This window comes from Mustela lutreola, chromosome 11, assembly GCF_030435805.1.
Source record: "Mustela lutreola isolate mMusLut2 chromosome 11, mMusLut2.pri, whole genome shotgun sequence".
NCBI lineage: Eukaryota > Metazoa > Chordata > Mammalia > Carnivora > Mustelidae > Mustela > Mustela lutreola.
Window position 1 is genome coordinate 71,673,818 of NC_081300.1, and position 17,772 is coordinate 71,691,589.

Here is a 17,772-nt window from a genome sequence, read left to right on the forward strand (position 1 = left end):
CTTTGACATATTTATGTAATCGAAGGGTGACATTGTCACAATAACTCTAGGACTCAAGGATTTGTAGTAAAAGTTTGTCAGTGTGCCCCAGGGTCACAGTAATTTGCTTCAGAAATCCTAAGTATGTTTAAATGTGTGGGTTATTCATTTTTTTGTTGTTGGTTAACTTTGGAAAGTCTGTATAGAGCTGTTACTACAGCCACCATTCTCTGTAATTTTCTAGAAGATGAGTGATTGCCTAGTGAAACAAGCTGAGGAGTCTTTTAAGTTTTCTGCCCAAATGTCCCCACTCATTTTCCTTTGGCCACTATACAAAACAGGTTTCCTATTTTGGGGGAAAGCAGCATTGAGGTCAGGGGTTAAGGTGTTATATCCCTTAACAAGGAAGCCTATTTCTACTTGGTATGTTGTTCTAGAAGAACATATCCCTTAAGCCCCCACACCCTCCTGGCCCCTCCTGCATTTCAAATCTAACCCAGGAAATGCTCCTGAAAAGCCTTCCTTTTTTCCTGCTACCCTTACCAAAGGGTAAATTGGGTACCGTTTGGGGGCCCAGTCTATACTGTACCTCATCATCTCTGTGTTTCCAGGATCTAGCAAGGTGCTCAATACAAGACATCAAGTGAACTTATCAATATAGATTTGGTGAATCAGAAAGAATCTGCAGATTTTTCCTTTGTTGTGTTTTAAAATAGGCGGAGTGGGGAAAAGACCATTTGGAGGAATTGAGGTTTTTACCATTCAGATATTAAATGGACAAAATGCTACTCTATTTCCTTCTTTACTAATCCTGAGTGATGAAACACATGTGATATGCCTTTAATTCTAAAAATTCATTTCTAAATGAGCAAGTATCTTTCTGTCATATTAAAAAGTGTTTTCATTAGACCAAACTGTAATGAGTCAAGGTTTTATCTAGCATATAAAAGATACCAGAATATAATTTTTTTTAATTTCTAAAGTTTTTGATACAGAACCGCAGTAAAAAAGTTGAGAATTCTTTAAATGTCCTGATGAAATGCGCATGTATATCTTCAACTCATTTCCAAAACTTACACAAATGAGTCAGTTGACATCTGCTTCTGCTTTTTTTTTTTTTTTTTAAGGTATAAATGTGAATCTGACTCCTTTTAATCATCTCCAGCACTTTGCCTAAGTAGCCTTTCATGATTTGTATACAAAAGTCACTTCCCAGGAGAGGAAGGCTCTTTAAAGTGTAAGCTGAAGTATACACACGATTAACATGAGAGAGACCTTCGTTTTTGGAAGTAATTTGAAAGAAAATGAGCATGGTTTGAAAAAAAAAAGAAAGAAATTGGAACCACATTTTTTAGTTATATGTAACCAGAAAGGACTGTATCAGTCTTCCTCTATAGTGTATATTTCCTCTGCAGTGTATGCTGTGTGACTTCATCATTTCCAAGAATTTATTTTCATAGAAATAATGTTTAATTGGTGCTTTTAAGGCTCATAAGTCCAAAAGTGATATAGTTTCATATCCAGCTGTTTTTTAAACATCAGTAAGTAGGAAATACTAATGATATGAAACTGTGGTGATGTTTCACTGAAGATGATATTCCTGCCAGTCGTTTCTGGGTTACAGAAAGGATGTGCAGAGTGTGCTGTGACTGATAGGGTCCTTCTTAGGGACTTCCCGAAGAGCTTGAAGGGTCTCTCTGATTGTGAGTGACCCAGTAAGCTTATGTTTTTAAGATAAAGCTCAGATTTCATTCCTACCTCTTCCTTCTTTTGTTCTTTTTAGCCCCTCTTGTTACCCTCTTGTTGTTTCTCAGTCATATTTAGCCCAAGTCTCCATCCTTTCTCTCAGTCCCTCTCCTTTGCAGATACCTCCCCCCGCCCCCACCAAGCCGGGGAGCCTTGGGACAGGTGTGTCCTGCAGTGTGGTCCCGAGTGTAACAGCCACCCTGCAGCCCTGATGCCTGCTCTGCAGAGCCAGACTTCCTGAGCTGTGGTCCTTGGGTCCTCACACTGCTGAACTCTGGACCAACCTCTGTGCCACCTCTTGGCAGTACAACCCTTCTCCCAGCAGTTTTTCAGCATGAGCTTCTGGACCACTGTGTGGCTCCACTCCCTAGTCACAGTTCTTTCCTTGATAACCTCACAGGACACAGGCATTCCCAGCTGAGGGGGTGGGCTGCTGATAAAGTTTGCCTTTCCTTCCGGTACCTGGAATTGCCTCCCTCAGTCCAGCCCACTTGGCCTCACTCCTCTTGTTTATTTTCTTTTGGAGAATACCCCCCACGGTGGCTAGAAGGCAGGTCTGTACATGTGGGAATCCCAGTTGTGGCTGAATCTGCCCCCAGGTCCAGTTCTCTGAACATTGTTTGGAAGTGAAGAGGTTCTTTTTAGGGTTCTTGAGGCCCTCTGTGGAGCATTGTGACTAACTCCCAAGCTTGCCTCTCAAAGCCTTAAAACTAGGACTCTGGCCAATATGCTTGAGGCCCTTTTCTTTCCAGCTGCCCAGGGACAGCTTGTTGGAAATGCAGATTTTTAGCTCTCTCCCTGGTCAGTCTCTGGGTGGCCTCTGGGCTCCATCCAACTCTCTGGGCAATTTCTGCGCATGCTCACTTGGGACATGCCTCCAGTACACTATACCTGGTGAAGATTGTACAGTGTGCACTCTTCGAAGATTTTAAAAACGGAAGGAATCTCACTTGGAGGCCAGGATCCAAAATATTTACCCCAGCCTTTATTTTTACTGTTAAGGAGTTTGAGCCCAGGGGAGGTGCTATAACTTCTCTAAACCACGTAAGTGCTAGAAAGGGAAGTTGGGGACTCTTTCCATCTCCCCTGGTTCCTGGAAAAAGCAGTTTCATCAGTGGCCTTGGTCACCTCCCATGACCATTGTAGACTCTGGGATAGTTTGAAATTTGCAGATGTGCAATAGAATAGTAAAAGGTTTAGAGCCCCTAAGATGTCTTTTGGTTTGGGTGCTTAACAGAGAACACCGCTCATGTGTTTTCTCATATGTTCACTTGGCAAATAATCGATTGGAGCTTGCTGTTTAATCTGTGTGTATATGGTAAATATTTTTCTAGATAGGAGAATAATTGTATCCGTCTAAGGGAGTGCAAGATTCTTAATCAGGGAACACTTTAAAGTGTTTCTAAGTGACTTGTAGTTGTTTGCTTGTTTAGCGTGGTGGTGCTAAGTTCCTCTGTACCTTGGGGTTTTTCCTTTTCTTTTCCCCTTTTCCCTCACAACTGATACAAACCAGTGCTGGGCTCCAGGCTGCCACCAGAGTGAGATTTCAAGGACTGACTAGAACCTGGAAGCTTGGAGTTTTTGTACTTTATACTAAAAGAAGACCATGGCCCATTTTCATTGTACATTGAAAGATAACAATGGAATTGTTGGACTCTTCTAAACTGCTCACTTAAGCCATTTGTAGAAATCCCTTGGTAATCTTTTTAAATTTTTTAAAAATACTGTATTTATTTATTTATTTATTTATTTATTCGAGAGATCATGAGAGGGAGGAGGGTCAGAGGGGGAAGCAGACTCCGTCCTGAGCAGGGAGTCTGATGCCAGACTGGTCCTGGGACTCTAGTATCATGAGCTTAGCCCAAGGCAGTTGTTCAACCAACTGAGCCCCTAGGTGCTCCCTCGGTAATCTGTTTAAGGATTGTCATGTTTTGAGTTTGTTCTTAAAATTTGTGCTTTTTCTTTGTTCTTTCTAGAATTGCCCATTTGTTCTTTGTTTATGAACGATTTGTTGGTATGATTTGGTAGGCGGAACAATGCCCCATTTTAGTTGAGAGCAATGCCCCATTTTAGTTGAGAGCAGAAATAATGCTAAGCAACACCTCATTTTCTGAAATCCCATTTGCCTTTGTAAATGAATATATAAAGGCCTGCTGTTCCTTGAATTTAGCCATTTTTACTTTGAACACACCATTCACTTGTTTGACTTTTGAACAGTCTGACACTTTTTAATTGTTTTAAACTGTGAGGGTATATTGTTTTTAGTTATTGCTTTTTTAAAAAGAGACTTCTTGAATGTCAGCCTTGGAATGCTGATGAAACTTGGTTTAATTTATTTAGGCATGTAAGTTTGGTCACACCTTCAGCAGTGCTTGTTTCTGGTGCTCAAGGAAGGATTCAGGCATATCTTTTCCTTTGATCAGACATTCCGTGAGACAGTGCCCAGATGTTGCACATTTGAGTATATTCTTGGCAACATATGCTTTACTGTATTGCCTTTAGAAAAAACGTTATAATTTTAAAAAAATGCAAGAATCATAAAATGCACTTTCTAAATCTTTAAGATTAATTTTTTTCTTTAAAATTAAAAACATGAAATCTGACTGGAAGAAGCTAAATATTAGATCAGACTTTGTGAAATTGTTAGTATTTGTCAGCTTTTGAGCACATAAATGACATTTTTGGGGATCAACCTAGTAGACCTTCCAAATTAATCTTTGATGGATGATAACGCTAGCAGTCAACACCGGTTCATTATCTCTCACAGCTTTCAAAAAGCTTCGCAGTTGTAGATGTTGCTTTCATTCCAGCTCTTGCTGCTTACTTCCTAAGAAGGCCTTCCTGCTTCTCAGAGCTGTGCAGTGGCTACCCAATTCTTTAGCCCTGAAGAGAGCTTTTGTTCATTAGAAGTCCATGGCTGAGATCCAGCAAGTCCGAGGAGAGTCTGTGTTTGCCAGCGCTGCTTCCGTTGTTCTCTTTGGCATGAGCAGACACTTGATCTAGTAAAGTACCTCTTCCTTTTACCATAAATGAACCTAGACACTCAGTTTCTATCTTAAAAGTTTGTAACATATCTCTAATATATGTGCGAGAGCTCCAAAAGCTCTTTGTTAAAGTGCGTGCATAATGAAGAGGTGAGACGCCTGACCCAGCTCCTAATTGTAATAGTAGCCCCCTTCAATGCAGAGCAAAGCAAAGCAAAACAAAACATGGGTTTTCAGATAGCAGTGATTTTGCATTTGCTTACGAAATTTCCCCTGGTCAGATGCTCGTCTCGTCTTGCCTTTTCTGTGCTGTGAAGCATACTGCTGTTGAAATCCTTTCTGTAATAAGTTCTAGGGGTTCCCCCCTTTTTTAAGGACATATGAATAAACATAAGCGTAGTTTCTATTAAAAAGAAATGTAAAAATGTTTCTCACTTTATTCTGTTGCTTTACACAGTCAACTTTTGGAACTCTTGGAAGATTCATATCCCGTCATGTATTTAGAGAATGTGCTCTAGTGTATTTGAAGGCATAGTTGGATGGCAGTGCCCTCTTGTGGGAGAATAACATACTGTTTATTGCATGCTTGGTTAAATTTTAGAGGTTTCTAAATTTCTCTTAAAAATCTGCACGTATGAAGAATGCCTGGGTGGCTCAGTTGGTTAAGCATCTGACTCTTGGTTTTGGTTCAGGTCATGATCTCGGGGTAGAGGGAATCGAGCCCTGTGTCAGCTCTGCTCAGCACTTTGAGTTGGCTTGAGATTGTCTCTCTCCCTGTGCCCCTAACCTCCCTGAGATGACCTTATTTCTTGCTTGGTTAAATCTTAAGAGTGATTATGTATGAGCCGCCTTTCTCGCAAATAAATAAATCTTAAAAAAATCTGCATGAACCAGTATATTTTGCACAAAATATTTTTTCAACTAGAACCTATTAACTTAATGTTTATTTTTGATCTCTTCCATATTTTAAAAATAAAAAAGTAGGGAGGGTGGTGGAGGTGGTGAGGTGTGAAGTAGAATTGCTCCAGTTTCTGGGTGGGGGGAAAAAATGCATTTTTGAGCAGCTGAAAGAAATTAGCATAAGTGGCTCCAAAATCGAGTTTTTAAAGTGTGTATTCCTTACAAAAGCCCCTTACCCCACGCTTTTTTTTTTTTTTTTTTTTTTTTAAAATAAATCAGTGTTACTCTTTCTTAGGGAAAGTTCTCCAGGCAGAGAGGGAGCCAAGATCCCTTCAGGTACCTGAGTCTTCTCAAGTGATAAAATGTAAATCACATCATATTTGCAGTTAAAGTATGGTGTTTGGCCTGGGTATTGACAGAACAGCATCTGAGTCTTGGTTCTTCTGCTCCACAAGGGCAAAGGATTTCATTTCCCCACCCCCAGAAGTGGTGGTATATTACCTTTGTTCCAAGATTGTGAGGATTAACTAAGAGAATGTGTGTGCCTGGCATATAAATAAGTTAAAATATAGTAGCAAGAATGATGCTATTTATTGGGTTTTGCTCTTGCTGTTAAAAAAAATATAATTTTTTTCTGCAATTATTTCCTATTTAGTAGTTGTTTAATTAGTGCCGATGGGTTAACTGGGGTCATGGGTCTTAGGAACAGCTGTGTCTGAAGGTCAACTCATAAACCAACATGAACATTTTGCTGGAAAGGGCTCACCTGAATATTCATTATAACTTTCCCCCTTGTTTTAGTTTAAGGAATTAGATATGGTAGGTTTATATTGTCTATTTATATTTATCCATTGTCATTTAAGGAAGTAAATACATTTAGTGTTAAGACTTTCTTAAACATACTACATTTCAGGCCTTTGCAATTTAATCTTTTTTTTTTTTTTTTTTTTTTTTTTTTAAAGATTTTATTTATTTATTTGACAGAGAGAAATCACAAGTAGGCAGAGAGGCAGACAGAGAGAGAGAGAGGAGGAAGCAGGCTCCCTGCCGAGCAGAGAGCCCGATGCGGGACTCGATCCCAGGACCCTGAGATCATGACCTGAGCCGAAGGCAGCGGCTTAACCACTGAGCCACCCAGGCGCCCTGCAATTTAATCTTAAAATAACGTTTAACAAGCACCTTTAACCAAATTGACTTGTTAATGCGTTAAAACTTACTGGTGTCAAGAGTTTTAAATATCTTCATTTTAAAATGCTTTAATAAATATGTAAACATACTATTGAGTATGTTGTAGTAACATACATACTGTCTATTTGTGTATGAAATGCAAGCTTACCCAGACCAGTAGTAGCCCACCTACTCTGAAGGCAGGGCTAAGGAGTAGCCCCCCCCCCCTGCCTTGGGCTATCCCCTTTCCCACCTGCCCACATCTCAGAGCACAACTATTTGGTTTCCCTTTTGGGTTGTAGATGGATTTGTCACTTCAGGCTTCAAAAAAAAAAATTCCATTTGGAGCCCCAGCATGGGGCTCGAACCCATGACCCGTAGATTAAGAGTCACGTGCTCTAGGATCTGAGCCAGCCAGGTGCCCTGTCATTTTAGGCTTTTGGTTGTAACTTATTTTCAGGGCTGGAATTTTGATTTCTTTCTGTTTTTTTTAACCTTCCAGAGGCTTTGGGGGTCTGCCTTCATAAGCATGACAGTGTCGACTGTCTCTAAGATACTGATAAGATGAGAAAGAATGGAAGAGGTGCTTAGACTGACTGTACCCCAGCTTGGCTGTGCCCTACCCTGACTGTGCTCTAACCAGACTGTGTTCCAGCCTGGCTGTGCCACAGCCTGACTGTACTCTAACCTCACTGTCTGTAGCCAGACTGTGTTCTGGGCTGTGGCCACCTTATAACATAGAGCTCTGTTGACAGTCTCTGCCTGCTTCCTAAGCTCAATGCCATCCTCACCCCTACCCCAGATGTCTATGCAGGGTCTCTATGAGATTAAAATGATCACAAAACAAGTGTAGGTTTAACTGCATTTCTTTTCTCAGTGTAGTTGTTTGAAAATTCTCCTTTTAGGATTCATTGGTGGGAAGCCAGTAAGGATTAATGAGAGGGCTGAATTAGAGAATATTTTTTAATGCAGTTTTGTTCCTCTGAGGTACATTCAGTAACAGAAACTAGGCCAACAAGTTATTGACAATTAGTGGTCCTTTGGGAATCTGCTTTAATGAATAGATAAGAATGATTTGTAATTAGCATAATAATTATATGCAAATGAATGCTTCTGAATTGCTCTAAAACACTTCTGAACTGTTTAAACAGCCCTCCTGAGATCTTGTTACTCTATTAATTTGTGTAGCAAATCTTTTTTTCATAGATCACGCAAAGATAAACTTCAGTCCAGCCCCTGTCCGAATTATTATGAATTCCAAGGTGGTAGGACCTGAATTAATGAGATTTACTTATACTGTATTAATGGTGCTCTGTGGGAACCTGAAAGGGTGAGGAGTCCTTGGGGAGATGTAATTAAAAATAGGAAAGAAAGCTGCTTATTGCAAATAACTGTTGAAATGAGTTTCTTAAACAAGTTCGTAAATGTTATTTGTCTTTACACCTCTGTTACTTGCTTTTGCAAAATTTAATGCAAACATTTTTTTTTTAATGGGCTTCCCCTCTGGAGTTTGGCTTGAATTTTGTCAGGTCCAATTAGTTATGCACTAGGGTCAGCGGTGATCGGATCCAGGAACTCCTTGTGTTCCACGTGCCACAGTGTATACTGCAAAATGAAGGGCATTGATAATAGATGAGGTTTGTTACTGAATTTCGTATTTAATTTGGTCTTTTCCCACTCATCCTGGTCTTTACTTTTAGGATGTGATTAGAGGAAATAAGCTTTGCTAGGTTGAGCAACAATACCCATGCATTCTAAACTTCGTGATTATCTTTGAGCTATTTGAATAGACACCTAATTAATCATCTAGTGCTAAAGGAAAGCATTTTATAGCAGGCTTCAGGATCCTTATATCTCTCTCAAGTTTTTATTTTTACCCTGTAGAATTGGTTTTTTTGTGGGGGTGAGAGGCACGGGAAATGCCCTTTTATAAGCAGGTGTGGAGGAGTTGCTAATGCTTGTGGTTTGGGCCCTGTTTTCCTCAGCTTACATTTAGCCTCACCTGTGGTAACCCATGCATGGTTCTTTAAGTATCTGGAGCTCATCTCGATTTTTCCACAAGCTGTAAGAAACTCCTACCAGTCCCCCACCTCCTACTCACTTCCCCATTCATAATCATGAGTTAAATCTGGGCTCAAGGACATTTAGGTTGGCTCAGCACAGATTTTGTACTTGCATTTTGGGGAACAGCCACTATGCTAAAAGATTCATAAAACTAATATTCTTTGTCTTCCAAATGAATCTGGTTTCTGTTGAGAGTTTCTGTTGAGAGCTGTAGTGAGTAACAGATGTACACCCAAGAGGTAGCACAACTTTTGTATTCCAGTGACAGAAAAGGGCTATTTATAAGAATTTAATGAATGTATTCTGTGGCTTCAGCGTGGAGACTCAGTAAGCCATTTATTTATCATATTATCTTTTATTTGTTCTCCAAAGGGTGTCTTGACTTTCACTTGCCTCCTTTTTTTTTTTTTTTTTTTTTTTTTTTTTTTTTACTTAAATAAGAGTTTTCAATTAAATAGAGTTGTATTAAAACTAATCCGAATCTACCTTATGCTGATACCATTGTGTTTCCCTGTTGTTCGGGCACTAGTGTTGGTGGAGAGAGCAGTGTCTAGGGACATTACACCTAACTTGATAATGATGGTTTTACTAAGCCCTTATCCTGGCCAGGCCTCTGGGCAATACAGATAATTAAAATTTGATCATAAAAAATTTTAAACACAGTGCACCTTAGCAATAAGATTTTTCTACTTTTAAACGTGATTTTAAAACTCATTTAAAAAATACATTTCCTTGGCCTAGTGAATTTGCTTTCTTTTTTTCCCAAGGATTACAGAAAGTGCATAGCAAATTCAGCCTTCAGAATACCCAGGAGCTGAAGACTCAAGTAGGCTACAGCTGTCTTCACCCACAGTATTCTAAAAGAACTAATGAGATGAGAAGTCTGCAGCTGGTGGCAAGCACAATAAACCATGAGCCAAGGGCTTCTCTTCATCAGAGCCTCCCTTTCCCCATGGGATCCCAAAGGAGACAGAATACTAACAAAGCCAGCAGGCTGTCTCATTCCACACTATTGCTCATTTGCAGCTATAATTGGTAGCTGAGGTTGCATTCTGTATGCTGAAACTGTCATACATGAAGGAATATATTTGTTCATTGTGATACGGATATAAGTCGGCCAGTTCTCAAATGCAGAAAGACCAGACTAGATACCCAACAATAAAATTATAGCAAAGACGATTCTGTTAAAAAAACTAAATGTTTGTTATAAAGGTACAAAACTGAGGTTGTTAAAGCGACACCTGCTTCCTGCTTTTTAATACCTTGCTACTTAATTCAACTGATTAAACATTTACGTATTCAAACTAACATTAAAAAAAAAAAGGCACAAAAATTCCTAGGTTTTAACAAGATGCATTATCCTCATCTGTCAGGGTTAAGGTGCTATTGTTAATAATTGGGTTCTGTTACATTTTCAGTATAATACCTTTAATATTTGCTGCTTTTTAGTCAAGAGAAAAAAGCCAGGGAGACTTACCTTTGGAGATCTGCGTATGTGTGTATAGTATTTTATATGCACATACTCCCACCTTACAGGCAGATCTACTTAGATACCCCTGCTGTTGCTTGGTGTTGCTGGAATGTGCTTTGCTTATCTGGCTCTTCTGCCACCTCCTGTGTGGTGTACTAGAGTGAGCCGGGGATGGAGGCTAAGAAGCCCTCGGGTAAGAGAGCCATACCACTTCCTTGCTGGGACTCTGGCCTCCTCATCTACAGAAGGAGGCTTCTGGGATGGTCTCCAAGGTTGGGAGACCTTTATAATTCTCTGAGTTCTTAGTTCAGAAAAGTATCGCTGTGAATAACTGGTACTGGTGATGGGGGCTGGGAAGTGGACTACAGCGGTGTGTTGGGCACAGAGTGGAGAAGTTTTGGAAGCATTATTCCATGTTCTTCATTTAATTAATCTGTCAGATAGGCATTGAGAAGCCCTGAGGTTGACACCCTGGTGGGGAGCTGGGGTTGGGAAGGGCCTGAAGGAGTGTTGTCAGTGAAGTCTGTCTGATGCACCTGTTTGTTTTCACCCTCACTGGGGCCATAATCATGTGGTAGTTCTGCAGGCTCCATCTTATCAGTTCTAAGGTTCCCCTGCCCTCTTTTCCTCACATTTTAATACATTTGAAATTAGGATTTGTCTTCCAGCTGTGGCATATTTTATTGGCTGAGTGTGTTCCTTCTTAATGGCACATAGAAAATGATGGAGCATCCTCTCACTGCCATCCTTTCAGATTTGAGAAATGTGATATTTACTCTTTAGCATGTGCCAGGCTCCATAATATCTCAGATTTTGCATTAAAAAGAATATTTTGAATGGCATACCCACAGTGAGGTCGTACCCGAGACTGTTTAAAAAAAAAAAAGTATTTTGCCTTTAAATGGTATGAAATATAAAACACTTCTCAGGCCTCTGGGCATTATAGAGATAATTATAACAATCATAAAAATTTTTAACATACACTTTAGCAGTTAAGGTTTTTCTACCTTTAAACATGATGTTAAAACTCATTTTAAGAATACATTTATTTGGCTCGTTTCGCTTGATTTCGATTCTGAGTATAATTCGCTCCATTCTCTGTTGGCAGTTAATCTGTGCTCTCTGGGGTTTCTGTTATCTTTTCTTTGTTTGCCTCTCTTTCTTTCCCTCAGCCCAACTGTGACTTCTAGGAGCTAGCCCCGAGTAAGTGTTGGTTCTCCTTACATCCTCAGATTCCTCGGACTACCTCATAGTATCTTGCTTGCTGCCTTCCACGTGTGGTGGCTACGGAAATAAATAGACCTCGATGGAGGAGATGGTGTCAAAAGTGATTATTTGATAGAATGTTAAATATTTTCAATTTTGGAGAAAAGTGAGATTGTGTCTAGGTTTCAGTTCTAGGTGTCAGAGCTAGAGAAAATGTTTTCTGGCACCACGTGGTTATTTACGTTAGTTTGCAGGATGGCGGAGTCTGCACTGTGAACCCAGGTCTTGAGACCACCTGTCCAGTTGGTTCTTTTCTCAGCAGTGAAGTTGTTAATTTGAGGGTGCGGCTCTAAATTGGGATTTAAGAACTTGTGTAAATTGACAGTAATTGAACTTTTCTGCTGATGTGCCCAGACGCACGAGTAACTCCCAATTCTCCAACTCCTTGAAGACGGCTTGTCCTGGGTCACTGTTCCTGGATAATGCTGACTGACCTCATGCCTGTGGCTGCACCACACTGTGTCACTCGAACTTCACATTTTTCCTTCTTCACACTATTTACCTATAACTTTGTCAATAATTATTTGCATGTCATGTGCATTTCCTGAGTACGTGTTGAATCTTGAGCTGCTGCTTCTCAACATGTTTTCTTTGATTTGTGAAAGTTTGTCATATACTTCGGAGTCTGTTCAATGCTTGCTGTTTTCTCTAGAACAATGACTTTTCTTATTTGACTTGTATGGGATTTCCCCCAAAATATGTGGTCCTTCCATGAATGCCATGAAGGACCCCTGGCTGAGAAATTCTATTCAAGAGGGCAGGGGCTCTCCTTTTGTGGGATTTTCAACTCACCAACTGACCTCTGCTCACTGGTACCATTAAAACTCATTTATTTTTTTGAATCTGGACTTTTGCTCTTCAAAGGGAGTTTTTTCCTATCACTGGATTGTTTGTGTATATGTGTGCAACGACAGAAGAACTTTTGTAAAGCAGACAGGCTTAAAAAGATTTACTTCTTTCATTTCCTCCATTCTTTATGGAAGAGGATGTTAGGGAAATAGAATTGACACATGCTATAGAACTTTGCTTAAAAGTTCTATAAAAGTCTTAGGGCCATTCTCCTGTGACATGATATAACTGAGGTAGTCCCATCACAGAGTCATAAGCCTTTCTCTCACCTTCTATGACAATGAGGAGCTGCCATGAGAACAGTCCCTCTTCCATGAGCAGGCTAAAGGATTTGCACTTTATGGATCTCTGGACGAGGGTTTGTTGAGGCTGGCTTTGTCGTGAGGCATCAGGCACAGACCCAGCCATGAAAGAGATGGGGGTGTTGCAGGATCAGGAGTTCAGTGTGCGTTCTCAGCCACAGTAGTCGCTCTTGGTCATCACCTCTGGGTATTGTCAAGACTGGGATGCCTACCTTTTATTTCTCGAATATGACTATATACTTATCAAAACGTTGAAACTGTTTAATGTGGGAGAATTTGTTCATGGAGATAGCTGTTCAGTAATCTGTGGTTTGCTCATCAAGACTCTTTTGACTAAATATTATGTAGTTGTCTGGCCTTAACATGATAGTATAAAGCAAAGAGAACCAAACCATCACTTAATGTTGTAATGAACTATTTTGCTACGTTTACACAAAAGCACAGCAAGTGTTGGCAGTTTCTGTCCCATGTTTTAGTAGTGGCAAAGAGCTGTTCTGGCAAGGTTAAAGAATTTTCTCTGAGTTTCTTCTCTGCCTCTGACTTTGTTTTGCTTTGCAGGACTACAAAGCTGATGAAGACCCAGCATTATTCCAGTCAGTCAAGACCAAGAGAGGCCCTTTGGGACCCAACTGGAAGGTACTGGCTGCTGACCTTTCTGACAGGCAGAGTCTTGGCAACAGACCACTTGACAGGTCCCGAGTCTGGAAGAGCTGGTGATGTTTAAGTGAAAAATAGAAATGGCACAAAAATAGTTTTATTTGTGATAAGGACTTACAGCCAGTTGCAGTTGGCCAGCAAGTCTGTGCTGTATTAACAAACAGAACACAGCCAGACTGTCACTTTCAGCATAATGTTATTCTGATAACTCTTAAAAGAGACAAGTGATTTAGTCTTTGGGGATTGTAATGTTCTCTTTTGAGACTTGAAGCAGTACAAAAATCCATGTTAAATGAAGGTTTATAGTTTAAATTTAGTCTTAGTAAAAACTGAACAAGTTGCCTTCACCTAAGCTTATGTTCCTGGCCTTTTAATAGTTACATTCTGGAAACGAGGACACCAGAGAACAATTTTGATGGCAAGTAGTTGTTTTCTAATAAAGAACACATCCTTACTTTATTCATGGGAGTAGGAAAAGCAATGTCAAGATAATCATTTAAATTGCTATAGAAATATAATATATTTTAAAGATATCCACTAAACTAAATGACAGACCCTTAAAGACAGCCTTAATGTGGTGATGGCAAGTTATTACAGTTAATTTGACAGGAGCAGAGGAATATTAAAACCTAAACATGCCCAAAGCAGATTTCCACCAACGTGTTTTTTTTTTTTTTTTTTTTTTTTTTTTTTTTTTTTTTTTTTTTAAAGATTTTATTTATTTATTTGACAGAGAGAGAGATTACAAGTAGACAGAGAGGCAGGCAGAGAGAGAGGGAGAGAGAGAGAGAGAGGCAAGCAGGCTCCCCGCTGAGCAGAGAGCCCGATGTGGGACTCGATCCCAGGACGCTGAGATCATGACCCGAGCCGAAGGTAGCGGCTTAACCCACTGAGCCACCCAGGCGCCCTCCACCAACGTGTTTTAACTTGGTAACTAATCTCTTCATGCTGATGCCAGTCACTGGTCATCGATAAAATATGTCTGGGTGCTAGTTGTTGTTTGCAGAAAGAGGATTACTATAATTGCCCCACAAATAACCCATTGAGTGGTTCTCCGTGGGTGTTGGATTGTTTTGCAGACTGTCTTGCACATGAGCTAAAATGAAGAGTGGGTCTGACTTTGTTCTATAAGAAATGATTCATAATTACCTTAATTTTGCATTTGTTCTCTGTTTAGAGTTTAGTTCAAGATTGTCCCAATTGAATGGTCACGGCCAAAGACTTTTAACTTTAAGTCCCAGGAAATGATCTGTTACTTATAAATTAAGGAACAGATTTGGTATGTGTGATCTGAATTTCAGTGACTGGATTTAAAGAATTTCCCCACCCTTTTGCAGATTTCTAATTGTGGACTTTAGAACTCACACTGAGTCAGAGGAGAAGTCTTTCCCCTTTGAGATTTAACCTGGCCTTCCAAAAAAGCAGGTCGTGTTGGAGCAGTAGATGGGTGGCACTTCAAAGGCAGCCCTATCTTCTAGAAGGCTGTCTTGCTCCATTAAGTCCTAATGCTAGCTAGCAATGCTTTTACAGGGACTAGAGAGAGAGAGCAAAGTTGAGACTAATTTCCAACCTTTTAGAACTTGGAATATGATTTTTATTCCTTTTTTATTTATGATTTTTACTCTTAACCAACATTGCTTTGTCTTTTATTATCAGTGATTAATTAAAATTCTAGAATAGGTTTAGTTTTTAGAAATGTGAAATTTACATTTTTTTTAACGTCACATTATAGCATTCTTCCCCATTTTGTGTGTGTGTGTGTGTATATGTATGCACATGAGACAGTTGCTTATTATTTCTCTGAGAGGATGCTGGTTGAGTGTTCCCTTTCTACCCATTTATCTCTAGGTTATTAATTCCAGCCAAATGATGGTGTATGTAGCTACTCTTAAAATTGGAGTTAATGCTTAACTGAATTACATTGAATTTTCACAATCCCAGAAATAACCAGTAGTCTGTCATTGTCTGCCCTCACCTCACCCCCTGCTCCCTGCCCCCGTCTCTGCAGTTTCTCTTTTTGAGGTTTCATTTATCTGTGGTCAACTAAATTCTGGAATTAGTTGTTCCTTCTGAGGTCAGAAGGTCAGTGGTAGTCTGACACTGCATCACAGTGCCTGCGTTGTTCACCTCACTTTGTCTCACCGAGTAGGCATTCTGTCATCTCACACCATCACGAGATTCGTGAGCTCAGTACAAGAAGATACTTTGAGAGAGAGAAAGACCACATCGTGTAACTTTTATTACAATATTTTGTTGTAATTTTTCTGTTTTGTGATTAGTTGTTGATGTTTCACTGTGCCTGATTTATAAATCAAACATGGTCATAGGTATGCACATATAGGAAAAAACATAGTATATATAGGGTTTAGAACTACCCGTGATTTCAGGCCTCCACTGGGGGATTTTGCAGCATACCCCCCACGGATAAGGAGGACCTGCTAAATTATACCATCTGCTTACTCCTCTCAAGGAAAATAAAGAGTAGAAAGGATGATGGTAACTGGTAATTCAGCATGTAGAAAACTGTGGACTGACTTGATCTTGATCTTCTCGGCGGCTCCTGTCTCCGGCAGGCCCAGTTTGTCAGTAATTGTACTCCTTATGGCACTGCGGGCAGCACTGGGTGATAGTTGCAGATTTCTGTGCTTCTGAAATAGGAGAGAAGGCAAGGAATACATGGTAATTAGGGCAAAAAGGATGAAGAAATCCCGTTCTGGACCCACTTACCCCAGTGTGTGTGTGTTGGAATGTTCCTGTGTCAGAGCTGCTTTGTAGCTCTGCAGCTGCTTGAGAGGCCTTCCAAGTGCCATCTCACCCTCACTCTTCAGTCTCCCTTCCTGTGGCCCCTCGGGAGAAACTCCCCTTATAGGAACATATTCATAAGTCTCGTCAGCACTAAGTGCAAACTCTGTGATCTCTTTGAAACTTTTCCTTACTTATCCCACACTGGGGTGTTCTTTTGACCTATTGCAGTATTTACTGTTTGTCTGTACCAGATTGGAGAGTGGAAAAGAAACTTCTCCTTTGGTGCCAGGCACTATGCAAGGTCGTGTTTAATCTTCACGACCTTCCTGTGGGGTAAGTACAACTGCTTCATTATATAGATGAGAAACTTGGTCAGAGAAACACAGTTAATAGCTGTAGGAGAAACAGCAGGATGTCTCCCATTTCTATAGCACTTGATTAAGGGCTTGGCACAGAGATGTTTAGAGACATAGCAGTTTCTGACTCAGAAGCCCATGACTCCCCAATCACCAGTGTATCTTTTATGCCCTGTTGCCTCAGGGCACTTGTATGGCTCTCTGTATTCATGGTATTTGCCAGGTATCAGTTGTATGTTTCCAGTGGTCAGGGAGTCTGTGGGTGAAATCCATTCCCTTATCCCATATGTTACAAGTTGTGAGTTCAATAACTCAATCCTAGCTCTGGGTCTTGGTTTCCACATCTCTGAAATGGGAAGGATGTTATAACTGCCTCAGAAGGTTGTTGCCAGGACTGAACGAAGTAAGGAATGTCATATTCCCAGCGGAGAGGAAGCTTTGGTCTTTAGGAATGAAAAGCCTCATCATACCTAGGGGTTGATTACATCTATGTATAAGATACCCTGTTTATGACACAGTTATTCTTGGTCTCTGTCTAGTCTCTATGGCTTCCCTCATTCTAGTATCTGGGAGTTGTCAAACTCTTCTTGACTCACCTATCCATACCCTTTATGGTTATGCGTATTTAAGGAGTGCTTGGCTTGGGTCAGCCATAAAGCAGAGGCTGCATAAAGTCGAGGGAGTCTTTGCTAGCAGAGGATCATGGAGATGCCAGGGAATAGATTTTCATATTTTCTGATTGGGCAATAGATATTCATATTTTCCAATTTCCAGGTTCCCTCTCCCCCCGTGGTATGATACATACCTTTTATTTTTTGAAAATTTCAGGCCCAGAGATGTTGGCCTTAGTTATATATTTATTTTTCCTCTGAAAAGATAATTTTTTAAAAGTCTGAGTACATGAATTCTGTTTTGTTAAGTAGTGTTCAACATTTAAGTGCTTAGTAATAGAATGATTTATAACCTGATAAAGATTTTTACTTCAAGGTAGATTTGTGCATTTCTTATGGATTTAAATGTTTATTTTGTTATAGCACTGCATGTACATGCGTGTGTATGTGCACATGCTTTGGTTTCGTTTTGGTTTTGAGGGCTTTGTGTGTATTAAATCATGGGTATGACTGCTTATTCTAATGGCTTATCAAAAACAACATACATTTGGATTCCTTTAGCTTTCCAGTTTACCTCCTCCGAACTGAAGAGTTGTCATTTTAGCAAATTGAAATACCATCTTTGAAGATTATAGTGTCATTTTAATTCTATGGCAAGGCCTCATTTCTTTCTTC

At 40.0% G+C, this 17,772-nt stretch overlaps 1 protein-coding gene across 2 annotated transcripts in view; it reads left to right on the forward strand.

Moving 5' to 3' along the window:
- Positions 1-17,772, forward strand: part of PITPNB (phosphatidylinositol transfer protein beta) — a 64,152-nt gene that overhangs the window by 29,134 nt on the left and 17,246 nt on the right. For both annotated transcript variants that reach the window (XM_059139190.1, XM_059139189.1), the window contains exon 8: positions 13,287-13,364. In XM_059139190.1, the coding sequence (XP_058995173.1) occupies positions 13,287-13,364 (78 nt within the window). The remainder of the gene's footprint in view (positions 1-13,286; positions 13,365-17,772) is intronic.